General features: G+C 49.5%; 1 protein-coding gene across 3 annotated transcripts in view; it reads left to right on the forward strand.

Moving 5' to 3' along the window:
• RAD54L2 (RAD54 like 2) overlaps nt 1-25,352 on the forward strand; it is a 67,405-nt gene extending 42,053 nt beyond the window's left edge. For 2 of the 3 annotated variants that reach the window (XM_050312736.1, XM_050312737.1), the window contains 20 exons: nt 3,040-3,238; nt 4,662-4,801; nt 6,272-6,403; nt 7,177-7,409; nt 7,914-8,096; nt 8,370-8,503; nt 9,344-9,540; nt 10,045-10,387; nt 11,699-11,876; nt 12,355-12,606; nt 13,181-13,299; nt 13,610-13,725; nt 14,721-14,820; nt 15,148-15,353; nt 16,623-16,798; nt 17,549-17,745; nt 17,859-18,055; nt 18,534-18,623; nt 19,195-19,287; nt 19,469-20,953. In XM_050312736.1, the coding sequence (XP_050168693.1) occupies nt 3,040-3,238; nt 4,662-4,801; nt 6,272-6,403; nt 7,177-7,409; nt 7,914-8,096; nt 8,370-8,503; nt 9,344-9,540; nt 10,045-10,387; nt 11,699-11,876; nt 12,355-12,606; nt 13,181-13,299; nt 13,610-13,725; nt 14,721-14,820; nt 15,148-15,353; nt 16,623-16,798; nt 17,549-17,745; nt 17,859-18,055; nt 18,534-18,623; nt 19,195-19,287; nt 19,469-20,457 (4,274 nt within the window). In that variant the 3' untranslated portion in view covers nt 20,458-20,953. Of the gene's footprint in view, nt 1-3,039; nt 3,239-4,661; nt 4,802-6,271; nt 6,404-7,176; nt 7,410-7,913; nt 8,097-8,369; nt 8,504-9,343; nt 9,541-10,044; nt 10,388-11,698; nt 11,877-12,354; nt 12,607-13,180; nt 13,300-13,609; nt 13,726-14,720; nt 14,821-15,147; nt 15,354-16,622; nt 16,799-17,548; nt 17,746-17,858; nt 18,056-18,533; nt 18,624-19,194; nt 19,288-19,468; nt 20,954-22,603 lie in introns of those variants that run through there. The other variant, XM_050312738.1, reaches the window with a different exon arrangement.
• The last annotated feature ends 323 nt before the right edge of the window (nt 25,353-25,675 follow it).

A 25,675-nucleotide genomic window follows, 5' to 3' on the forward strand; every position in this document is an offset into this window, starting at 1 on the left:
GGCTGATGAGTTTTTGCGTTGTGTAAAAGGCTACTTGTATAACTATGTCAGAGTAACATGTTGAGCTCCTGTTACAAAACCATAATTACATTTCTGTTGTAGATGCAGGTTTTGCAAAATTGGGGCAGGATTATTCCATTGATTACCTGATGGGACCTGTTCGACGAGGCTGTTCCCACACTCCTTCCAACACAAAGATCGAGCCTGTGCTTATGCAAAATAGATTTCTTTGTGTGTAGTTTGTTTCTTGATGTATTTCTGTCCCAGTGTGGGTCCCAGTTACAGTGTGGAGCTCACTGTGCTGGAGTGCAGCCACACGGCTGCAGCTGGAGCCTGGCTTTTCATATACAGCAAGATTTAGGCTGTGCACACCATCAAGAGTTTAATACAAAGCAGCAATCAAACAATTCCTGCTTGTAAGTGCCAGCTCATGCCACAGGTGTGGTGGGAGCTGGTGCATGGTGAGATTTACAGTTTTATCATTGTATTAGTTAAACTTTGTGAAACGCAGCTTCATTCATGGTAGGGGCAAGGGTGGGAGCAGCCTCGGGAATCCGGCTGTCCCCTGAATCCCACTGCAGCTGAATCAGTGTGATGTTTGGTGCTGTCAGGAGCGTGGAAGAGCTCTCAGTATCTAGATGCGTATGTGTCGGGAGTGTGGGCTGAGGCACAGATTGTGTTCCTCACCTCAGAACTTGCATTGGCAGGACAAACACCAGCCTGAGCAGACACGGCTGTGGCGAATGAGGGCCTGTACTCGCTGCAGGACCAAATTTATCATCAGATTTTGTGCTTCAGGCTCCTGGTCAGATGATAATTTTTTTTTTTTTTTAAACCTACTGGTCCAGGTGTGTGTAGATTTCAGATTTTGTATTAGGTATGATTAAGAGGGAAGCAAAGGTAAAATGCCTTTTTGGCATGAGATGGAATGAGTCTATGTAGGGATTGCACAACAAATATGAAAACGTAGAGGAGACATGTAATAATTGGGGCTGCTGAGCCTTTAGATTTTGTTAGTATCACCCTTGTCCTGAAGACACCCTTTCCTGGCACAGTGCAGGTGGCAGAGCGGCTGCCGGAGGAGGTGACCTGGGTAATCGCTGGAGTGTGGGGAGGGAAGCGCTTCCTCTTCCAAACAAGCATGACTTTGTGCTCTCTGGTGCCTTGTCAAGGTCCTCCGGCCCGGGGTGAGATGGCAGCAGTGTAACCATGGCAGTGTTTGTCTCCGGTTTAATGACTCATCCTGGAGCATGTGATCACGTGTGCAGCCTCCCTGCTTCCCTTTGCCCTATTTCATCCAATCTTTTGATCTAGTTATATAACCAGGAGTCGAGAGGGGTGGGGGGAAGGAAACAGTGCTGAAGAATTGCAGGTAATGTGACTAAAATGTGTCTGTGGCTCAAATAGCAGAGCTGTTGTTTGGGAAGCCTGGGAAACTGGTTTTTTTCCCAGCACAGTTCTCTGTCTCCAAGTGAGCGTGATATTTGAGCTTGTACGTCTAAGGAGACATGGTGGGAGGACAGGACTCCAAGACCTTGGCTGTGGCAGGATAACTGCCCTGCTTGTAGCAGCAAACCTCTTGTCCTTTGTCTTCACATGCAACATAACTTTTCTTTCATTCATCATGAGATCCGTTTCATCCCATAAGCTGTGGATAACTGTTCTTCCAGTATGTGTAGGACTGGCAGAGACCAATGCTCACAGAAGTGTTTGAGCTGCTCTGCTGGTATTGGTCTATGGTGGGGTGAGCCCTGAAGTCCTAAGTGGGTTCTGACATAGACTTAGAGCAAATACTAGGGCTGGTCTGGTGAGGAAGTTTGCAAAGTTGGTGCTTTTGCCCAAGGTCTAAATCTAGTTCTTGTCATCTCAGTTTTAAGAGGTGATGCTCTTGGTAAGTTTAGGTTTATAGGCATATTAACATGAGAGCTGTAGGTGCAACGTGCTGCACTGAAGCATCCTTCGTTTTAGCTCCCAGCTTTTTTGAGAAGGGATGCTCTTTGTCTCCAGATCCCACGGAGTCACAATGAGATGTTTGTGGGTTCTGTATTGCTTCATCTGCCACATTCTTCTGCACTGATGTCTTCTTTCCTTCAGAGTTCTGTCTAAGTGTCATTTCAGTTCAGTCATTAACTCAGATACACAATGTAAGCAAGAAAGCTGATTACAAGATGAGACTCAGGGTATCTCTTTGCCTGACACAAGGGGACAAGATGCTTCAAAGAAACTATTACAATGCTTGTCAGAAACAGTTTGCTTCAAGGGAAGCTTTTGAACAGAAACGTTTCCTTTCTGTGCTCTGGAAGCATTAGCTTGGTCACTGGCAGCCTGTTGAAGAGCCAAGTGTCACATAGAACAAGGTGTCATTTCATATAATGCCTTAAGAGCGAGATAAAGCGCTAATGGAAGTCTGAAAGTGGGAGAATGAAGAGAAAAAAGAATGAGTGCGATTTATAATGTAGAAAGAGTATTGCCACTTCTTATTTTTAAAAAAGTTAGTTGGAAGTTACAATTGAAATCATGGGAGTGGAGCCTGGTGCTAAAACAACTGAGCTGCCCAGTGTTTGAACCAGATAACCTCTTACATGGTATGTTCTGTTAACTTGGAAGATGGTTATTACACAGGTGTCATAAATGGAAATTTCTGCCTTACTTGAACAACATGAAACAAAGATAAAGAGATTTAAGTTCCTTGTTTTAATCAGAACTCGTGTCCCTATAGAAACACAGACCCTTGGGACAGCAAGTGCTCCCTGTGGACTGAAATAATTTTGCCTTGTTTCTTGTCAGGACATTTTTGGGCTGTGTTGACTGGGTTTTACTGTCTTGGCTTTTACTGGAAACAGACCCTTCACCATAAAACTTTTTAACACTCTGTCTGGCTGTTGGAAAGGACCCAAATTCTGACCCTCAGAGAAACATGTTTCCAAATGAGAGAGAATCGGGATTGTCGGTTCCCACTCAGCTCAAATCCCGATCAATGCTCATGTACAAGCCAGGCTGGCCCAGCTGTTCTCATGTCATGGCCTTCTCCCCTGGCAGACCAACCCCGGGAAGGTGTGTTCAGTGGTGACCATGCTGAGCACGCGGAGGATGGAGAATGGCAGCGCTCGACTTCAACTACCTCATCTCCGAGTGAGCGGGCAGAGCAACTCTTGCAGAACCAGCACAAGAGCCTGGCCTCTGAGGACACCAAAAAGAAGAGGGCTCAGAAACCGTCTCACATGCGGAGGAACATAAGGTAAGGAGCAGCAGGACAGAGCTGGGGTCACATAGAGCCCTCTGGGTGAAATCAGAATCTCTGCACTTTGCTTCCGAGCTACATTTTGCCACTGCTGGCAAACCAGATGGTTTTTCTTTTCCAAAACCTTAGGATTTCACCAGTGGGAGTAGTATGATCTCAGACTGGAGTGCTGCATGTGGGTGCAGACTTGTTTGGTATTTCAGAAGAGGGAATATTTGGTTAGGGAATATATTGCAAAAGTTGTGTAATTGCTGCTGGCTTTTAAAAGATGTAATAGAAAAACAGTACCACCATTAAGTTAGTATCAGTTCCAGATATTTGCTGACGTGAATGCTATTGAAAACAACCTAAAACACAGTCTTTTACTGTACTATCCTGGGTATTCTTTAGCGAGAATGCTGATGCTACAACTGGTGATTGAAATGTTGGAATTCAGTTTCACCTGGATTATATAAAGCAGTAATAGTTTGATTGTGTAAGTCACCACATATTCTGGGACAAGTTGTCAAGTGGTAAATCACTATGAAATATTGTTCAAGGGGACTCTTAAATGCTCAGAGGAGCCCTAATGGAGCAGGAACTCAAGTGGCTTCTCTTACCCTGTGTGCAATGTGCTGGTGATCTCTGGTTCATATTTAAGTTTGTGCAGATTTTCTTAAAGCCAAAGGAATGAGCATTGAGTAGGCCTGGGGACGTCTCCTCCTATCTCCCCCTCCCTCGTTAGGATGGGGAAGATGCCCCTGAAGTGTGGGGTTGGGTGGTTCTGAAGGCTAGTTAGAGGGAGCTGGATTTTACCACTGCTTGTACAGCACCTCTCCCCTGGCAGAAGCACCTTCATTTCTAGTACTGCACTTGTGAAACTGAAGCAGAGGAAAAACAACATTTGGAAGTAAAGAAAACTACCTGTAAAGGGAAGGTGCTTGGAGAGCATCCCTTAAACCATTGTTAAAGCCATTAGAGGTCCTGGTTCCTGAAAATGCTATGTCAGAAGAGAATCAGGGTGATGACTTTTTGTGGTGGAATTGATGCCTTTTCTTCCCATGTATCTTCTTTGCATGGCTTTGTGCATTTTGTGTTTATAATAAACTGCATGTCAATAAAATACATCCTTTCAGATAGAAGAACTTTTCTCTGATAGCCTACTTGACATATGTGCTTACCCACTCCCAATTTTTCTCCTTTCTTTATTTTGCTTCTGTCAAACTTTTGTCGTTTTCTTGACTACTCGTAGCGTTACCAGTAGTTGGGAAGCACTGTCTTGAAATAACTCTATTTAGCTTTTGATGATGATGTTCCCAGTCTGTGTAGCTGACAGACTCCTGGAGCCTGTCAATCATCTTCTGAGCCAGCTGTGCAACCATTCAGGTTTTTGGGAGAAATTGTTTGAGTGTAACCAAATCACGTTTGCTCCCGTGTTCAGAAAGCTGTTGCGTGAGGACCAACTGGAAGCCGTGACAAAGGCAGCCCAGCAGGAAGAGTTGGAGAGGAGGAAACGGCTTGAGCAGCAGCGGAAGGATTATCCAGCCACTATTCCAACTGTACCCCTTGAGTTTCTTCCTGGTAAGCAGTGGGAGATGCCCACCAAAGCAGGAGTTTTAAGGATAGAAGCTGAATGAAGAAGGTAGTGCCGTGCTTGGCCATGGTAGGATAAAGGGGGTAATGGTTTTAAACAGAAAGAAAGTAGATTCAGGTAGATAAAAGGAAGAGGGTGATAAAACACTGACACAGGCTGTCCAGAGAGGTGGTAAATGCTCTGTCTCTGAAAACATTCAAGGTCAGGATGGATGTCCCTGCCCATGGCAGGAGGGTTGGACTAGATGGCCTTTGAAGGGTCCTTCCAACCCAAACCATTCTGTGTTTCTATGCTGTACTTGCACTTCAGAGTGTAAACTCTCGAAACAGAAGCTCCAAAGCACTTGTTGGTTCAGTTCTACTCATGAGCTGGTTTTGAATCAAGATGCTGTGGCTGCATGGTGAAAGGTGCCAGGAAGAAAATATCTTGTTGAAGATATTTTGACACATTATTTGTGTGGGGGGGACTCTGGAACAGAGGTCTCTGGTCTTTCCAGCTGGCTTGACAGATTGCTGTGTCCAGACCCTCTTTGTCCTGGGAATGATCTGTGCCGGGGTAGTGGAGCAATAGACTGGGAGCATGAATGTTCATGATGTAACCTTGCCCTTTCTTGCATGTTTCAGCAAGCAGTGAGTAGCAGGCAGTATAAATGGTTAAGCATCACTCTTGTCTTCTGGTGAATGTGTCATCTTGCATTGTTTCCTAATCTGGATCATTTTGGTGATCTAGTGATGACCAGCCTCTGTCTGGTGTAAAGGGCAAGGAAGTGTAGTTGGATGCTGTGTAAGGAGTCAGGAGTAAGGAGTTCTGAGTTGTTTTGCCTCTTGAGAAGATGCATATCCTCCCTTACATGCAAGTGTTTAAGATACTTTTACATAGAAGAGGAGGAATAAGGGGTGTTTAAAACACTTCAACTGTTGCAGGGTAGGTTGCAGCCCCAGAACATCATTGCTGAGTCACTGCAGTGGTGCTGTTTGGCCCCTTTAGCCTCTCTCCCCACATGGCAGCACTAAAACATACAAACAAATACTCTTGATCAGCAAAAGTTGTTTATGATACGTGGGATGTAATTATTACAGTGTCCCTACTAACAAAGGGCAGTTATCATCCCTTCAGTTCTTTGCTGGGTGAAACACAGCTTTTACTTTTGACACCAAAAAAAAAAGAGAGAAACAAAGGGCTTTAGCATGTTGCTTGGTCAGTGTGCCCCAGTCAGAGCATGAAACAGGGGGTGCCATCAGCAATGGGCTATTGTTTCAGCATATTGAGAAAGGAGCAGAGTGTGACCCAGGAAGCTGAGTCATAGCAGTATTGTAGACAGTGAGAGTCTGTTATGGAAAATTCCAGGACTAAGTTATTGGAGCAAAAGTGGAAGGAAATACTGTCTGGTTTCTGAGCAGTTTTGTCTCCTTCCTCATTACTATGAATTACTTATTGTTTGTGATTTATGTTTGTAGAGGACATCGTTTTCAGAACAGCAGAGGCGACCCAGCTCCCCCCTCAGGTCCTGGCTGAGGAAGTGATCTGCCTCGACAGTACCAGCAGCGGCAGTGAAGATGATGCTAAAGGAAAAAATAGCATTAAAGATGGTAAGTGACCAATTGGCTCAGCCTGGCCTTCTCACAGTATGCTGTTTATTCAGCCACAAGTCTGTTTTCATCTAGTCAGATGCTCCAGTGGTGAATCACTTCAGATTTTTGTAGGCCTATTGGTTTCCAATTATATGGGCAGTTCTGCTCTGTGAGTCCCAAAGTGACATTTATAAAATGGCCTGTCAGGCCCTCTTGTGAACTTGTGTTTATTTCTGCTTTATAAATGCACTTCACTTTGCCCAGTGCTCTGCTGGAGAATGCTTACGTGGGATGTGGCATCGTCTGCTTTGTATAAAAGGAGCATCTAAGTATTCAGACCTGCAGCTGAAAGTGGGTTTTGTGTCTCTTGTCCCAAATGGACCTAACCTGACTATTTTATACCACTCTGGTACAGTTCTTCTGCCCAATTTCCTTGGTGGTCCTTAGACATTGCATCAGTAGATAAAATGCATGCCTGGGTTTGGTTAAGAGGACATATGGAGGAGAATGGAAATCACTCATAGAAACTGTCTCACTTTCTGTTTGGATCAGCCCAAATTAATGTTGTTTGAAACACAGGAAAGCTCATTGAAAGTCGTGCTTTCATACGCTGATTTGAGAGGCCTGGTGTGTCTGTATCGTGCCTGCTTGTTCAGAGTGGGTCATTAGGCCAGTGTGGGATTGCAAAAGGTGGTGGTAGCCTTATTTCCTGATAGTTTTTTCTGTGTATGATAAACCCTGGTGTCAAGTTCACCTTTGCCCTTACTTTCTCCTGCTTTGGTTATTTACAGAAGTGATTGAGCTGAGCTCAGGAGAGGATGATGCCCTCCAAATTGTGGACAGCAGTGACTCTGGCAATGAAGGGGAGGAGGATGGCAGTGAAGAGAGCAGTGGCTCTCATGTGAATGATGCCTTAAATCAGTCAGATGCTCTGGGGCAAGTCATTGTCAACATCAATCATCCACCAAATGAAGAGGACATTTTCCTGGCTCCCCAGCTTGCACATGCAGTAAAACCTCATCAGGTAGGCTTTGTTAGTCTTGCAAATGCAGTGAGTTCAGGCAAAGCCTACCTTGCAATCTCAGGAGAATTTCTTTGGTGAGCTCTGTGACCAGTCTGGTTGTAGTAGTGACTGCTGTGGACATGCTGTGGACAGACAGACAAATTAAAGGGAGGCCAAAACTCTGTATAACTTTGGCTATTGTATTATCAGACTTTTGTATATTTAGATGAACTTTTTTAAAATAAAATTATATTTATAAACAAACTAATCAACCCCAATTCAGATTCTCTGGCTACAAATTAATTTTGATTTATTGTTATAGTCTTAGGACATTTTATGAGTATCTAAAAATACTAAGTTTCTGAGCCTTCCCCAGATTAGAGTACTTCAGTGAACTTGAAACCTCCCCTTTATATTTTAATGGTTTATGCAATCCTAATATAATTGCCACTCTGTAAAGACATACCCATCTTGTTGGTTTTTTTTCTCCCACCATTCTAATACCTTTTCTACTTTTCTGTCTAGATTGGTGGGATCCGATTCCTGTATGACAACTTGGTCGAGTCCTTGGAGAGATTTAAAACCAGCAGTGGGTTTGGGTGTATTTTAGCACATAGCATGGGCCTGGGCAAGACCATACAGGTCATCTCTTTCTTGGATGTACTTTTTCGGCACACGGAGGCAAAGACTGTTCTTGCCATTGTACCTGTGAGTAGCCACATGAAGGGCTGGCTGAGGGGCTTCTTTGCACTGCTTCTTTCTTTGCATAGAGAAGGTTGATTAGTGTCCCATCTCACATCAGGCTCTGTCATACCCTTGCTGTTCTTCTCCTTCTTTTATTCTCTGTCCCTGAGTTTGCATGCTGTGATCTGCTGCCTCTGTCTGGGCACAGCTGGGTGTCATTCCCTATTTTCATTTTTGATCTTAAACTCCCACATGACTCAGCTGGGTTTTTAATCCTTCCACGGCTGACTTTTTCAGGTGAATACGCTCCAAAACTGGTTAGCAGAGTTCAACATGTGGCTCCCAGCACTTGAAAACCTTCCTGCTGATTATAACTCCAAAGAGGTCCAGCCCCGCACCTTCAAAGTCCACATCCTGAATGATGAACACAAGTAGGTGCCAGGAAAAGTCTTTTTGAGCTCTTGAACTGTGTCTTAGGGAACTGTTACCAGAATTGGTGTTGCAGACTGTTCAGTTTGGGTTAATCCTGTGCCTTTGACTCCCAGATCTTTCCCACTCTGCATTTATTGTGGATGCTGTCTGAGGGGAGGATTTTGGTACCTGTGAGAGGTACCTCTCTCTTTCATCCAATATTTATATCTTGTACTTCCTTCTCACACTGCTGACACACCTTTCTGTTCTTCCATGTGTGCTGAGATCAGGAACCCAGTCCCAGAGACAGAACTGCCTCTGCAGAGAGGAGCAGAAGTGCTGTGGCTTGGTGGGACACTGTTAGTCCTGTCAGAGTCCTGGGGTTCCTGAGGCGTGTGCCCCTGTACCACGTTTCTTGTATTTTAAATGTGGGTTGTTTTTTTTTTTTCCTGAGATTTTTCACACATTTAGGGATTCCTCTACCTGACACTTTGACTTTGTGTGAATGGAGTTATCCTTGAAGGGTTCTGGCAAGATATACAAAGCCTCTTTGTCCAAAAAGGAGAGATCAGTGATTGCAGTTACAGCCTGGTGTGGAGTGGGTTCCTGGCTCATGGATCCCTGCTTCTTTCTGGGTTATTTTGTCATTCTCTACTGAGCTACCAGTGGCTTTTAAAAGGCTTTTTTTCCCTTTTATACCAGTTTGCTTCTTAAAGAAATTTCATTGTGTTCTTTTGTCTGGTTTGATGTGAGAAAAGTGCTTTAAATTAATTGAACGGGTCTTTTTTCTCAGCAGACTCCAATCCAGTGATTCAGTCTGAAGCTGGAGAAAGTCTGAAGTTTATTTGGTTGTTTTGCAGGACAACAGCTGCACGTGCAAAGGTGGTGAATGACTGGGTGACAGAAGGTGGTGTGCTGCTGATGGGATACGAGATGTATCGTCTCCTCTCACTGAAGAAGTCCTTTGCCACTGGTAGGAAGAAGAGAACAAAGAAACAAACTGGCCCTGTCATTATTGACTTGGATGAGGAAGACCGGCAGCAAGAGCTTCTGAAAGGTGGGAGGCCAACCCTCAAGAGGGAGGGTGTGATCCTGCTGTCCAGCTGGCCATCAGCAGTGGCAGCACAGGGAAACAACCTGTAACTTGCTTTTAGCATTGCTGGCGTGATCAAACCTTGCTGGGCAGGAGTGTGTCTTTGGAAGCAGAAGGTTGTTGAGCTTTGACTGAGTCTCTAATTTCTTGCAAGAGCTGCGAGTAAGCGTGGAAGTCAGAAGACTGAACTATGGGATTTGCCAGTCTGAAATGATGCAAGACACCCGACTTGATGTCATGTGGGTCGTTGAGCAGAAATCAAGGGACAGTCATGTTTGCTCATTACCACATTATGCTAAATCAGAGCTAGTGTCTAGTTATATTTTATCTCATGAATCAGCCTGGCTCTCTGCACGCATGAATTCTGCTTTTTTGTCTGTAACAACTACCCCTCCTTTGTGAAGTTGGTGACCATGTAAAACCAGAACTTTGTCTTATTCGCTAACACCTAATGTTCCTTGTCCTCAGGGATTGAGAAGGCCTTGTCTCGCCCTGGCCCAGACGTGGTTATTTGTGACGAGGGACACCGGATAAAGAACTGCCATGCCAGCACTTCCCAGGCCCTGAAGAACATCCGCTCGCGCCGGCGGGTGGTGCTGACGGGGTACCCGCTGCAGAACAACCTCATCGAGTACTGGTGCATGGTGGACTTCGTCCGACCCGACTTCCTGGGCTCGCGGCAGGAATTCAGCAACATGTTTGAGCGGCCCATCCTGAACGGGCAGTGTATCGACAGCACCCCGCAGGACGTGCGGCTCATGAGGTACCGCAGCCACGTCCTGCACAGCCTGCTGGAAGGCTTCGTGCAGCGGTGAGTCTGTGAGTTCTTAGTGCTGTGCTCCGTGCAAACACCTCCTTCATCCCAAATTACCTGGCTTGTCTGCTGAGGTTATGTCCTACAATTAAGTCTTGCTGCCTTATAGAATCATGGAATCGTTCAGGTTGGAAAAGACCCGAAGGCCATCAAATCCAAACATTCCCACAGCACTGCCAAGTCCACCACTAAACCATGTTCCCAGGTGCCACATCCACATTTCTGTTAAACGCCTCCAGGATTTAACCACTTCCCTGGGAAACCAATTCCAGGGCTTGAGAACCCTTTCAGTGAAGAAATTTTTCCAAATATCCAATCTAAATCTCCACTGACACAACTTGAGGCCATCTCCTCTCATTCTGTCACTTGTTACCTGGGAGCAGAGCCCAATCTCCACCTGGCTCCAACTCCAGCCTCCTGTCAGGGAGTTGCAGAGAACAAGAACATCCCCTTCATCCTCCTTTTCTCCAGGCTGAGTCCTCCCAGCTCCCTCAGCCACTTCTCATCAGACTTGGGGTCCAGACCCTTCCCCCAGCTCCATTGCCCTTCCCTAGACCCGCTCCAGCCCCTCAATGTCTTTCCTGTAGTGAAGGGCCCAAAACTGAACTCAGGGTTCAAGGCACAGCCTCACCAGTGCCCAGCACAGGGGGATGATCACTGCCCTGGCACTGCTGGGCACACTGTTTCTTACAGCTCAGTTTTGCCTTAGGGTTAGAGGTAAAGCTGTTTTGCTTTGGTACCACAGACTGATATTAGAGAACAGCACCTCTGACTGCACCAGAGTGACCTCGCGTTTATTTTCATGGCTTAATAGTTAATTTGGACATGTACTTTTTGACATCCCCTACCCAAGGATCTGAAAGTGTTTCATGAAAGTGTTATGAAAAGGGACAGTGACTCCGCTGTTCTGGAAACGAATCAGCTTTTCTTCCTCATATGAGGGTTCAAAGATACTGGAGCAGTGACTTGAATGGAATGTCTTAATCATTAGCAGAGCTGAAAATAAACCTTCGGTCTTGTTTCTGGTTTTCAGCTACCTGGAAAACAGGAGTTTCATCACCCTCCTGTGATCTGTGCTAGAAGATTGCAATGTTTGAGATCTCTGTAATTGTGTTTACAGCTGGTATTTGGCTGCAGGGATAGTCTTTTGGAAGTGTCATGCATTAGAGAAACATGCAGTTTAAAGGTTTTTCTCCTTGCAACCAGGTGGGCAAGAAGTCAAAATCTTACCCTACAGGCAGCCATAAAGAGATCATATTGGGAAATTCCCTTCCCTGTATTTATCTCTCTTTTTTATTTCCTCTGCAGGCGAGGCCACAATGTTCTGAAGGTTCAGCTCCCATCTAAGGAAGAACATGTCATTTTGGTACGTCTGTCAAAGATCCAGCGGGCCCTTTACACAGAGTTCATGAACCGGTTCCGAGACGCAGGCAACAGTGGCTGGCTGGGACTGAACCCACTCAAAGCTTTCTGTGTTTGTTGCAAGGTAGGTTCTGGCAGGAGATGCAAAGAAGTATTCTAATATATAAGGCAAAGACAGGAATATGAGACAAAACGGGAAGTGAAAGTGTGGTTGGCCAGGGACATCTTCTCTCCCCAGAGTGCTCTGCCATGGCTCAACAGTATCGTTTACTTCCAGAACTGGGATGCAGGGGTGTTAAACATGCTTTTCAAATTGTGCAAGAAACCTGCAGCCATCAGCTGAACCAGTACTGGGCCGATGCCTTCACCTGCACAGCCTTACCTGCTGCAGTGCCAACAGGCAGCCTCTTCTGCCTTTGTGCTGTGTGGGGTGCGAAGTGGCCTCCTGGTAGTTCTCAGGGAAAGAATTTGTCACTTTTAAAGATATGAGAACCTAGGGGAAGCATTAGTTCTTTCCTATGAATAGCTGCGGGGCTTTCAGACCACAATCATTGGCAAGCAGCAGGCCAGCACAGGTCTAACCACTTTTCTTACCCTTTCAGATCTGGAACCATCCAGATGTGTTGTATGAAGCTCTGCAAAAGGAGAATCTGGCAAACGAGCAGGATTTGGATGTGGATGACCTTGGCACAGCAAGTACTAATTCCCGCTGCCAGCCTCAGGGAATTAAAGTCAAAGCAGAGAGTAATGCTTTGGCATCACCAGTTGGAGAAGCTACTAACAGCAAGTTCCTCCAGAGTGTTGGCTTCAACCCTTTTCAGGAGAGAGCAAATCAGGTCGTAACTTATGAGTGGGTGAGTGCCACTGCTGGAAATCTCTTCATTTGGAGAGTCTGAAAGAGAGTACCTCTTTTTTAGGGCAGTTTTCTGAACTGGAGCAAAGAGAAGGCTCTTCTGTTTGAATTGTGGGTTTCTCTTACGTTTCTTTACCATGGAGCATCTTGATAAGCAGATTTGTGTGGTGCTGGGGGGGGGCGGTTATGACTCTCATGAGGCAGGAGTGCAGGCAGCACTCACACCATTGTTTTCATCTGACCAGAAAGGCTGTGGACTTTGTTATTCAAAAAAAGGTGTTAGGGTGAAGTTTGATCTAGATAATATGGTGGTAAATCTAAAAGGCTAGAAGAAAGCCCTTCAGGTAAAAGAGTCATGAAAGGTTGAGAGGACACTCATTCACCCTAGAAGTTTGTCATTTGGAGCTTCTGGAAGGGGAGTTAGGAGGAGTAGTTGGGAGTAGCATTCTCACCTCTACCAACTGGATGTAAATAACCTCTTTGTGATGACTGATTTCCCTCACCTTGAGACAGGGTTGTTGAACTAAACGGGGAATGAGCAACTCCACCTGTAATAGTCTCCCATTTCTTGGTAGGCCAAAGACATCTTGTGTGATTACCAGACGGGAGTCTTGGAGAACTCGCCCAAGATGGTGTTACTGTTCCACCTAATTGAGGAAAGTGTGAAGCTTGGAGACAAGATCTTGGTCTTCAGGTAAGCAGAGTGTAATAGTTGATCCTGCAGTCACCAAGTACTGGAGTAGCTGGATCCCCTCTGGTGCTAGAAGGTTGTTACACAACAGGGTGAATGGTGTAGCAGTTTCCCTTTTTTTCTTTTTTATATTAGATCTTGCATTTCATCTGTCTGTTTTATACTTCTGCCACAGTCAATTTTACTAATGAGAGGTGTGCTGCATAAACAGGATTTGACAACCATCAGTGCTGTCATGGTTGGGGAAGGGTTCTGATACTCCACTTTTACTGCTGGGGGAGCATTTTCCTGAACAGAGATCTTGGTTTTGCAGCCAGAGCTTGTCCACCTTATCTGTCATTGAAGAGTTTTTGGCCAAGAGGCCGATGCCGAGTCCTCCGGGCTCAGATGGAGGAGTACACAACTGGGTCCGAAACATCAGCTATTACAGTGAGTACAGCAAATCCCCCTCACTTTTGGTGTCACACTGTTTGATCCTCTGTGATGGGCTGATTTCTGAAAGTCACCCTCTGTCTTCTTGTATTTGTCCTTGGGTGTGAAAATGCTCCTCTGAAGCGTTCTCTTGATGAACCTCTTTCAGATTGTTCTTACTTTAGTTGCTTTGGAAGGCAATGTCAGTTGGATAGCAGCTGCCTGATAACTTCCAAATCCTCTTTCTGCCATCTTACTTAGAAGACATTAGACATCTTTAACATCTCACTTACTACTGCTTTTTAAAGTTTCATAAGACACTTTTCGCCTCCTGTTAAGCTATTTGCTAGATTTTGTTTCCAAAACCAGAATCACCTTGGAGCACTTTTCACTAGCTCAGGGCTGTGAATTCCTCCTCCCCTCTTCCCCAGCTTTAAATCTCATTCTGGTATGGGTTGTTGCTTTGTGTGGCTACTTTACAGGCCAGGGCTGAGAGGAGTGGTGCCTGATTTTTGCAGAGCTGCCAGAAGCAATGTGGAACAGAGACATGACACACCCTGCAGCTCCTTTAGACCAATACTCTGTGTGTTCAAATCTAATCTTTGGGGGTTTGCCAAAAACTTTACAATTTTGCTTTCTCTTGGTTCCTGGAGCTTCCAGCATACCCAAGGCCTTTGTTCCTGTTGTTCCTGCTTGCTATCCATCTTGCCTAAAGCACAGCCTTAATGGGCTGCTAGCTGTGTTGTAGCACTCCCAGTCCTGGCCTTGACAAGCTTGAGTAATGTTTTACTTGATCTTTCAGCTGAACAAACCCCAGCCTGGCTGGCTGCACTGCACCTGCCTGGCTGGGCAAATTGGAGGTACAGAGTGGTCCAGTTGAGATCCTGGAGTACATGATTTGAGGGAGACCCAGAATTGGTTTGCAACCGGTTACAAAGCTCAGAGTTTAGAAAGTGGGTTTGTTTCCCCCAAACACACAGAGCTTTTAAGTGTGTCTTTAATTTCCTTCTCAGGACTGGATGGCAGCACCTCTGCCTCAGAAAGGGAACGACTGATTAACCAGTTCAATGATCCCAGCAACAACTCTGTTTGGCTCTTCCTTTTGTCCACACGGTAAGTGGGCTGGAGCAGAAGGGCACAGTGGAGGACTCACACTCATGTTCTGTGTACAGGTGGGCTTTCAGTTCTTAACTTCCTTTGTGATATGCTCTCCATGGCATGATAGTGCCATCTGCTTCTGAGTTCCCTAGGGATGTAGCATTTCAGTCTTAATCCTCTGCAACAGCTTAACAGTCTTGGAAACCAAACTTGGGTTTAAAGTTTGACTGGAGGGAACTTTCCATAGACACTTTGTGGACTCTTGGCTGTGATGGTCATCCCTGCCTAGAAGTTTTGAAAGTTGGTCGAGGCAGCAGTTTGAAATTTGCCTCTCATTTCCAGTGCCGGGTGTCTGGGTGTCAACCTCATTGGAGCAAACAGAGTGGTGGTGTTTGATGCCTCCTGGAACCCGTGCCACGACGCCCAGGCCGTGTGCCGAGTGTACCGCTACGGGCAGAAGAAGCCGTGCCACATCTACAGACTGGTTTCTGATTACACCCTTGAGAAGAAGATCTATGACCGTCAGATCTCCAAGCAGGGCATGTCAGGTAAGCGTGGGTGAACCTGGCATTCCTCTCTCAGCTTTCGCTCCTTTTAGCTCCAACAAGTCCTGTTTCTATGGGTTTTGTAACTTCTTTTTTTAAGGTTGAAAACCAGACAAAGAGGTGACAGGCACTATCCCAGAGCTATGTTTGATGTTTATGAGTTGGCAGTGACATGGGATCCTTTAAGAAATTCATGATGGTAGAGCCAAAATCCTGCAGCAGGGCTGTGTTACCAGTCCAGTGCTGTGTCGTTTACCATCACTGCTACTCTCCTGGCTGCTGCAACAGACTGGAGACTCAGAGGGTACTCATCCTGTGTTCCCCTATCCCTGGTTATTGCTCATCTTAAATTGGGTGTTACATATTAAATATCTCTGTGCCTCCTCCATTTTTCCAGCAGCAAGAGGGGGAAAATGGCTAAATTAAAGCATATATTGATACCTTTGACTCATAGTGCTTACTTAGGAGCCAAGAATAATTAATTCATTGCTGTTCTGACCTCCCCTTGTACCAAAAGTATCTCTTGTGCTGGCTTGTGCCAGCTGTCAAGCTGCTCTCCTGGAGCGTGCGGCTGAGGGTTGTGGTGACCCAAAGAGAGCTCTGCTGCCTGAGTCCTTCTGTGCTCGAAACACAAGTCCAGAGGCAGCAGCCCAGTGTGATCAGCTCAGTGTGCTGTTGTGCACTCAAGGTGGTCCCTTGGCAGCTGACCTGGCTTCCAGGAGAGTCCTGGACAGAGATGTTTTCTCCATGTGCTCCTGTTTGCCCTGTGTGCAGGAGGGATAATGTCCAAGGAAAACATTCAGGCTCTTGTGAGTGAGGGAATGTGGCTGCTTTTCTGAGCTTTTAACTCAGAGTTCTGTTAATTTTGGCACCTGGTTACTAATTTGAGCCTTTTTGGTGGGATTTGTGGGAGAGCACCTACTGATGTGGCTGCAGTTCCCAGGACATGTATGTTTACAGCCTTGTCATGTGAGGTGGGACACTATCCATCACTAGTTTGGTATTCCTGCTTGCCAGGAGCTCAGTGACCTGCACTGCCTTACTGTGCAGTCTGGAGCACAAGGCACTTGTCAGCCTGACTTGGTCAAACAGCCTCAGCTCTGAACATGGGTGATGATTTTTCTCCCTGCCCTGACATTTACAGAACACTTCTGAGGATTGTGCAGATTGTAAGGAGGGGAGCTCTGTCAGAGCAGGGCTGTAGGAAGGGCAGCAGGCAAGCAGTACCCATTTCTCCCCTTTTCCGCTCACTTCATTCCCCCTCGTTTCCAGATCGGGTGGTGGATGATCTGAACCCAGTGCTGAACTTCACCCGACGGGAGGTGGAGAACCTGCTGCATTTTGTGGAGGAGGAATCTGACCCTGCTCAGCTCTCCCTCAATCCAAGCAAGATGAAGGAGTCTGTTCTACAATTAGCCTGTCTCAAGTATCCTCACCTCATCACCAAGGTAAGACCAGCCCGCTTCCTTGCTGGCACAGCACTGCACAGCTGGGAGTAGGCCTGTGGAGTCTGGCAGCGTGATGGGGCCATGGTGGCGAGAAGGATGCACCTGTGTGCTGATGGGAACAGGCAGAAAATCCTCTAGAGAGAGCCCAAAGAACCCCGCCCTTCCCTGTGGTATCTCCTACACATTTACAGATGCCTCTGTCCAGGACAGGTTTGGGGGCAGGTGGTCGGGCACCCCTTTCTTCATCTTGGTGCTGGGTGGGAAAGTGGCAGTGGCATATCCCAGCTTGCTACCAGCTCTTTTCCTGGGATGTCTTTGAACCAAAGCTGGGACAGGCAGCACTTGCCGGTGTTGTCAGGAGTTTCTCTGGTAGGGTAGTATTGCAGAGGGGGCCTGTGGCTGGGTGCTGTGGGGCTCTGGTGGCTGTGTGACATCATGACAGACTCTGTGCTTGCCCTCTTGGCCTGGCCTTTGGCTCCTGGGTTTTGCTGTGTGCTCTTGGTAAGTTCAGGCCTTGACTGGGCAGGCAATGGCTTAGCTGACTGTCACCCTTCAATCTGAGCCTGGCCACATCCACAGCACTGCCCCACGTGTGCTTCACCATGGCCAGCTCTGCCTTCCCAACTGCCCTTCCTGCTCAGCCTGGGATGGAGAGCGGCTGCCGCAGGGAGGGGGTGCCCCCCGTTTGGGGTTTGTTGGTTCCCTCTGGTGGTGCGTTGGTGCCAGAACCGCGGTGCTGTGGGGTTGCAGGAGCCTTTTCAGCATGAGTCACTGCTGATCGACCGGAAGGAGCACAAGCTGACCAAGGCAGAGAAGAAAGCAGCCAAGAAGAGCTATGAGGAGGAAAAGCGAGCATCCGTCCCCTACACCCGGCCGTCCTACGCACAGTATTACCCAGCCAGTGACCAGAGTCTGACGAGCATCCCTGCCTTTAGCCAGAGGAACTGGTGAGTACATGCCTCTTCCCCTTCTTCCCGTGCTGTAGACAAGAAACAAGGGGGCAGAGGATGCTTGTCCCTGTTGGGTGGGCGCTGCACTCTCCTCCCTCCTCTCTCACTAGGCGACCAGCCCTCAAGGGTGAGGACAAGCCCGTGGCGAGCGTCCGCCCAGTTCAGTCCACCCCCATTCCAATGATGCCCCGGCATGTCCCCATGGGCAGTGCAGGATCAACCTCAAGTTCCAGTGCTGCTGTCAACTTCCCCATCAACTATCTACAGCGAGCTGGTGTCTTTGTGCAGAAGATTGTGACCACCACAGGTGAGTTGCTGGTGCTCACAGGGGGTTGAGTTGTGATGCCCGTGGTGAACTGAGCATCAGGGTGAGTTGTTGATGCTCACATGGGCAATGGGCAGATGGCCGTCAGAGTCAAAGATATTGCCTCTCTCATGTGAGTGGTCCCCCTGGGGGACTTTCCCTGCAGTGTGTGCAGTGTGCAAGGGTCTTGGACCTGCTGGGTTGTTAGGAGTGAACTCCCATGAGAGGGCCTTCAGTACTGTCACTAGTTGTCCTTGTTGGGACAGGGGAGATGCTGTGCCAGAGCAGCGTGGCTTTTTCTTCTTGGACCCTCTGCTGCCTTCCTGTGCTGCTCAGAAATAAACCCAGGGCTTGCTTCTAGCACAGCACATAGGAGAGACAACTGGACTGCAAACAAAGGGGTTGGTGGGACACCTGCTGTCCTGTCTGTGGCTGGCTTGTAATTTAATGGACACTGTTCTGTTCCTTCTCTCACTGCCAGATATTGTGATTCCGGGTACAAACACGTCCACTGATGTACAGGCAAGAATCAGTGCTGGTGAGAGCATCCACATCATCCGAGGGACAAAAGGTAAGTTCTCTGTCCTGGTAAGACTTGTTGATAGGGTCCTAGCCAATGCTGAGTAGCAAAGAAAAGGATGTAAAAGCATGAATCAGTCCCTTGAGAGGAAAAGAAACAAGAAGGAGAGGAGGTCTGGAGTTTGCAGTGGCTCTGTTGCAGCCTGTGCTCTGGGTGTGTTGATGCTGCAGGGCTGTTGCAGCTGTGGCTGCTCCTGCCCCTGAGAGGAGCTGTTGAACTTTGTGGCTGGGTGTCTCCTTCTCACAGCACCCTCTGCATGTACTGGGGCAGCCAAACACTTCCTGGGGCTCCCAGAGCAAACTCTGTCTCAAGCATGAAGTTCTACATTTCCCACCAGCAGCACATTGGGAGGGGGTGATCCCCAACGCAGGAAAGCTGCAAAGGTGGAAGTGAGGAGTGAATAAAGGGACAGAAGCCTCTCACTGAGCTTCCCTGCATGATCTGAGCTGGCCTTGTGCAGCACTGCTGCCCTGTTCCTGCCTGAGCAGCCTCGTGGGCTCACAGATCCAGGGTCCTGAGCTGAGACTGGAGTTGTGATGAAGTTGTTCTGCCTCTGTTCCAGGGACGTATATCCGGACCAGCGACGGTCGGATTTTTGCTATACGGACCACTGGGAAGCCGAAGGGCAATGAAGACCGTCAGACAGCTGCCTCAGGTAGGGGCTTGTGAGTGCTGTGTGAGGCTTTCAGATGTGCTTTCCTACTTGAGTGTCTGGGGTGGCTTTCCCTGGTGTATTCCATCACACCTGTGTTTAGAGCAATCTCCCAGTGACCTTTTGGCCCCCAGGTTTTTCTCTGGGGTCTTCTTTCTCACCTGCTCCATCTCTTTGTTTCCAGGCTCCCAGAGCTCCTCCCTGGAGTCCACAAGCAATGGCAGACACAGTGCCTCATCGCCGCAGCTCCCCAGCACGGAGGAGCTCACCCGGCCCATATCCCCCGACAGCCCCGAGATCATCAGCGAGCTGCAGCAGTACGCGGAGGCGGCGGCCGCGCGCGAGTCCCGGCACGGCTCTCCCAGCACCAACGCGGCGCAAGGCCAGGCCGCCCGCACGGACACCGCGCCCGGCGCCGCCGCCCGAGGGGCCGAGCAGCGCGTGGGGGTTCACTGCCTGGCCCCCTCCGTGTCCTCGGCCCTGCCAGCCACCAGCCAGCACGTCGATGCCCACTCGGTGTTGGACTTACGGGGCAACAAGCGCAAGTCGACCTCGCCGTCGGCTCCGGAGGAGCAATCCCGCAGGCAGCAGAAGAAGCGCCAGTTGCCGTCGTCCGTGCAGCCCTACGAACACGGGTACCCCGTCTCTGGTGGGTTCACCATGCCTCCTGTCTCTTTAAACCACAACCTAACCCATCCATTTGCCTCCCAACCAGGAAACTCCTTGTACATGGGCACTGGCTCCTCTTATTACCAGCTGCCCAATTTACTCCCAGACCCTCATCTGGTGTTCCCTGTGACTACTGACCCTCTGCTGACAGCCGGCACCGCCAGCTCTTCTGCTGCTACCTCAGCCACCGCCAGCGTCCCCTCATTCATGCTAAACCCTTCTCTGACAGGGGTGCTGCCCAATTACTCGCTTCCCTTCACGCAGTCACTCCTGCCCGAGCCCAGGATGTTTGCTCCTTTCCCAGCCCCCGTCTTGCCTAGCAGCCTTCCCAGGAGCATGGCATCTGCCTACCCTGGCTACGTGTCCCCTCACTCGGGCTACCCGGCTGGGGGTCTCCTTCGGTCCCAGGTGCCTCAGTTTGAACCCCAGGAGGTCCCAGAGGCGGGATGCAGCTCTAATGACGAGGACAAAGACGACGATGTCATAGAGATCACAGGGAAATAAAAAGGCCCAGCTCCTGCCCGGTCTCAGCTCCGCCAGGAGGCAAAAGTTGCAGGACCTTTTTGGGAGTCAGGATTTCCCCTCTGGGCCATGGCAGTGGGTGGAGAAGGATGCAAAGGGTGTGGTGTGGGGGTGGTTTTGTTCTTTTCATTTTGTTTTGTTGTTTTTTAACTGTCAAGGATAAGAATTGTATTAGGGGCTGGGAGATGGGAGAGGGATAGAGTGGACCTGTGAGGGCCAGGGGAGCAAGAGCCAGGGGAGGAGGGAAGCAGCAATGCAAACCATAGGAGTGCCTCCCCCCATGCTCTGTCTGTCTGTCTGTCTGTGTTCTCTGTCTTGTCTAGCCGCAGAGGCTCCGTGTTGCGAGTCACTGCCCTGCTCAGGCCTGGAGGCGCGGGCTTGACCGCTGGCAGGGCCGAGCTCCCTCTCACATGAACTGCCTTATCTGTGAACTTCTCTCACTGAGAGAGGGGTGGGCCAGGGGGGTGACTCCAGCAGAGGTTGGGGACAAAGTGTTTTTAATGGGGAGGGAGTGGGGAGGCTTCTACATTGTGTTCTACATGTTGGGGCAGGGAGGGGGGGATTGATGTAAAAAAAAAAAAAAAAACCAAAAAAAAAGAAGGAAGATAAAAAAAGATAAAAGAAAATACCCACAAACAGTTTGTCACCCTCTTCAAATTCACATGAGACTAGTGTGAGGGCTCCAGGCAGGCTCCTGCCGTAGTCAGGAGGGCAGGACTCTGGTTGAGGGGCTCCTCCAGGCCTTTCTGGAGGGTCCTGTCCTTCCCAGGGCCCTTCTGGAGGGTCCAGTCCAAGGTAGATTGGCCCTGTGGGTCCAGTGCCAGCTCTGTGTGCCAGGCTAGATGAGTGGAGCAATCCCAGATGTCTTGGTGGGCGTTGAAGGGGAATCCTGGTGACTCCCCCGCTCCGCGGCCCTGCCAGGCTGTGTGAAGGCCACGTCTCACCCTGCTGTGGCCCACCAGATCCAGGGGTAGGTGGGCTCACTGCTGCTTCTCAACAGCACCAGGCAGTGGAGAAGATTGGGAGGGGGACACTGGACCCAGTGCCAGTTGCTGTTGAATCTGTGACTGGAGGGACTTCCCCCTTCACAGAACCTCTACATTAATTTATTTCATGAAGGCGTAATATTTATTGTCTGGGGGAGTCTGTCTTTCTACTTTTAAATTAATTTCCATATTGAAAAAAAAAATAAAAGGCTGGCCACCATCATGCAGTGGTTGCTTGTTGGGTTGTCTGTGTGGGGAGAAGCAGTGGGTTGACTGAAGTGTAGCCTTAGGAGTGGGGCCAGCTATGGAGGTGGCCTGTGGCTGACCTATGTGGCATCAGCTGGATGTGCCCCATCAGGAGCTGCTCTGGGTGCTCAGCAGCCAGAGGGAGGATGGAGTCCTTTCATCATTGGGCAGGTGGGGGAGCACATGTGGGAGCCTCCTATGCTCAGTCCCAGCGAGGAGGAGGGCTGTGAGGTGTGTGGAGCTGGGAAAGCAGAGCTCCTGCTGGGGAAGCACCTTTCCCCACACAGGGAGCAGCGCTCAGCCCAGCCCTGCTAAGCCCCACAAGTGCAGAGGCTGGTCCTGGCCCTGACAGTGAGCTCTCTGCTGCTCACCTCGGGGCCAGGGCTTCTAGGGAGAGCTGGGATACCCAAGTGCAGCTGGACTTGGTGCGTGTGACTGTGTGTGAACGCGTTAGGATGGAGACTTGAAATCCAGGAACCCCTGTGTCACATCTGGGTGTCACCAGGCATGAGCTGTGCTCACCTGTGTGGGATGTCCCTGGAGCCATGGTGGTTTGTGGGGACCTCTGGAAGCTGCACTCACTGCTGTTTGCTGGGACCAACTAGGTGTAGGAAAGGGCAGGATGTCCTGACATCCTCCACTAAAGGGGTGCGGGAAGATGGGGACCTCCCTTCCTGAGAGAGAGAGGGGGGTGTGTGCACACGTGTTATGGAAACATAATAAAAATGTTATGGGGCTTTCCTAGTGTCTTTCTCTGTTTAATGGACATTGTCTGTCAAACATAACCACACCATTCATAGAAGCCTTAGATCAACAGTTTAGCTATGCAAATTATTTTAATTATTTTTTTAAAAGACAAACATTAAAATAGTGCTTTCTTCTTTAACATATCCTAGGAGTTGAAAACCGAGGGGTTCTGAGCAAACTGCTGGACAACTTGTCTTTGGATGCACCATGGAAATAAAAATCAAACCCCCCCACAAAAGTAACAAAGCAAATTAACTGATGGTGTTCATGCAAGTTTCTCCAAAGACTTGACAGTGCTGCATCTGTGAGTCATGCCCTCCTGTGCTCTGTGTGTCCACCTCATGCACAACCCTGTGACACTGATTGTATGACCAGCTTGCCCAGATGTCCGTTGCATCCCTGTGAGGCTGTCAGTTTTCCGGTGGATTTGGGGAATGGACCTAGGCAAGGGCTTTCCTTGTCGAGAGTAGCAAGCATTGAGACCCTGGCGGCGCGTGTGGGAGGCTGGAATGTAAGCAGACCCCCACCAGAGCCCTGCTGCAGCCCCAGTCCTTCCTGGTGGGGGTCAGGGTAGTGGGGCTCATCCAAGGGACCCTCCCACATCTTCTGAATGGGGCCTGTGCTGGGACAAGGGGTGAAGATTTGGCTGGGGGCTGTCAGTGTCGTGGCTCTGGTGGCTACACACCATTTTCTCTGCTCCTTGCCTCTCCAGGAGAGCTCCCAGGGCTTCCCGAGCAGGTCCTGGCACATCTCGATGCTGCCACCCGGTGTCCTCCCGGGGTTCCCCAGCATAGCCCGAGCCCTGTGGCCACAGGAGCTGGGGGTGCCTGGCACTAGGCTGCCATGGGGTGCACACTTTGTGCCCTGTTCTGGTCATTAACATGGCACCAGCGTGAGGTGTGAGGGCTCTCCTGGCTCCTGCACGGCCATGGCAGCTTGGAGACCCCTTGCCACCCTTCCATGGTGCGCTTGCCCCTGGCAAACATCCCCGGCTCCGGGCAGCTGCGGGATCTTCTTGGCCCTGCCCAGCAAGCGCCCGAGTACAGCCCCAGCCCTACCTCTGCCCCACCTACCAGCCACAGGCACCCCCTTAGTGAGGGGACGGGTCCCCTGGACCCTGGCAGAGCCTTGGCTGAGAGGTGGTGGCAGAGATGGCTGTGATGCCCTGGCCACAGCTGGGGGTGGGCTGGGGCTGCTCCAAGGCAACCGGAGGCACCTGCTCTCCCACGGTGCCATGGGAAGGATTTCCTCCACCCCACAGGAGCTGGGGGCGGGGGGGAGTGGGTTATCCAGAGTCTTTCTGAGTCGGGGGAGCTCTCTGAGTCCTAAAACTCCCCTCCCCTGGGACCCCCTCTCCCCCCCATCTGTTCTCCCCGGAGTTTTCTCCTCTCCAGCACATGATTCTACTGCAGAGGGTCCTGTCTTGGTTTTCCTGAGCCTGGAACAGGGGCCTTCCCTGTATGGGTTAAATTTTTCTTTTGCTGATGAATTTCTGTCTCCAAATGACCTGATGGGAAGCAGCTGCCGGTTCTCAGTGGGGCTGTGGGTGACAGTGAGGACAGCAGTGCAGGACTCTCTGCTGAGGGTTTGGACAGTAAGATTCCCGAGCACAGCCCTAAGGCCTGGGCATTGCTGGGGGGAATTGGGAATGTCCAGCTGCCCTCCACGTCAGCATCCAGCCCTTGGCCCTGCCCTGAGGTGGGGGGTTTCCACTCCTGGGAGCAGTCAGGTGAAGGCTGGGTGCCACTGCAGGACCGTGCCATGGGCATGGGGGTGGCTGCTCTGTGCCCTGGCCTTGGGGGGCTTTTTTCCCCCACTGCTGATGAGGATCTTGGGGCATCATAGGGAACTGCAGGGTGAGGGCAACACAGCCCAGGCTGGCCCACGTTGGGTGGAATCTGATGCTCATCATCCTCCCAGAGCACCTGGGAGGGTGATGGGGTGGGTGCAGGTACTCGGAGAAAGCAAATATGCTGGAAAGCAAAGGGTGAGATTTCCACAGGGGCTTCACTAGAAATTACGTGTATTTTGACTTAGTGATGTCAGCAAATCATAGACTCATAGAATGGTTTGGGTTGGAAGGGACTGTAAAGACCATCTCATTCCAACCCCCTGCCATGGGCAGGAACATTTCCCACTATACCAGGTTGCTCCAAGCCCCATCCAGCCTGGCCTTAGACACTTCCAGGGATGGGGCATCCACAACTTCTCTGGGCAACAAATGCAAGTGGCTGAATGCACGAGAATTGCTGCTGGTTTGGGGGCAGCTTCCCGGACAACAGGGACAAGTACAGCGAATACCTTCACAGCTGGTGTTTCTCGCCACTCTGGGATGAATTTTGTTAATCCAGTCTTGGAAGGACCAGGGGGGAGGGCTGGGGCGGGGTTAAATGGGGAACGTAGTCCAGCTAGATTACAGTGAGATGATGGCTCCTCGAAACTCGGAGCAGGCGCTCCCTGCGAAGGGACAACGAGGCGAGTGAGGGAGAGCAACCTCTGCCACCTCCCAGGCCACCACCACTGCCTCGGCTGCTTCGTGGTACCCAGCTTGGAGCTGGCGTCTGGCAAATCCACGGGAGCCTGAAGGAATCCATCACTGAGTCTCATTTGGGGTTTTGTGTTGGTTTGAGTTTCTTTTTTTTTTCTTTTTTACTACCGCCTTAGTTTGTGGCCTGTCTTGTTGTGGTTGGAAAGAGGAGTATTGCTAGCAGGGTGGGTTGGTCGGTTGGCCCCACGCATGATCATGTGCTTCCCTCTTCTCTCTGTCGAACGGGATGTGCTCGCCTGATCTCCCAGAACAGAGACTTTGAACAATTTGTTGTTTATATGATGTATTTATTTTTACTTGTGTTTCATGTCATTTTTTAAAAAATAATAAATTGTAAGTTGGTATAACTGCCTGTTGCTTCTCTCTCTCTCTTTTTTTTTTTTTTTTTAATATAACTGTCAAAATTAAAAAAAAAGAAAGTGGTGTGGTTTGAAGTGGGTTGGAGCTGGGCTGGGCATGGGCATCTCTGCACACCTGGAGCCCAGGCTCAGCCAGCAGCCGTGTCCCGCTGCCTCCAGCAGCATCTGGGCTCCCCTGGCACCTGGGCAGCTGCCCAGGTGAGCCCCCTGCCACTTCCAGAGGGGAGGGAGGCTGGATACACCAGTGGCCATGGCCTGGCTGGGTGCTGCCGGCTGTCAGGGAACCACTGGGAGAGCTGGCTCTTGCCCTTCTC

Source organism: Myiozetetes cayanensis, unplaced genomic scaffold, assembly GCF_022539395.1.
Source record: "Myiozetetes cayanensis isolate MyiCay16 unplaced genomic scaffold, myiCay2020 scf18, whole genome shotgun sequence".
NCBI lineage: Eukaryota > Metazoa > Chordata > Aves > Passeriformes > Tyrannidae > Myiozetetes > Myiozetetes cayanensis.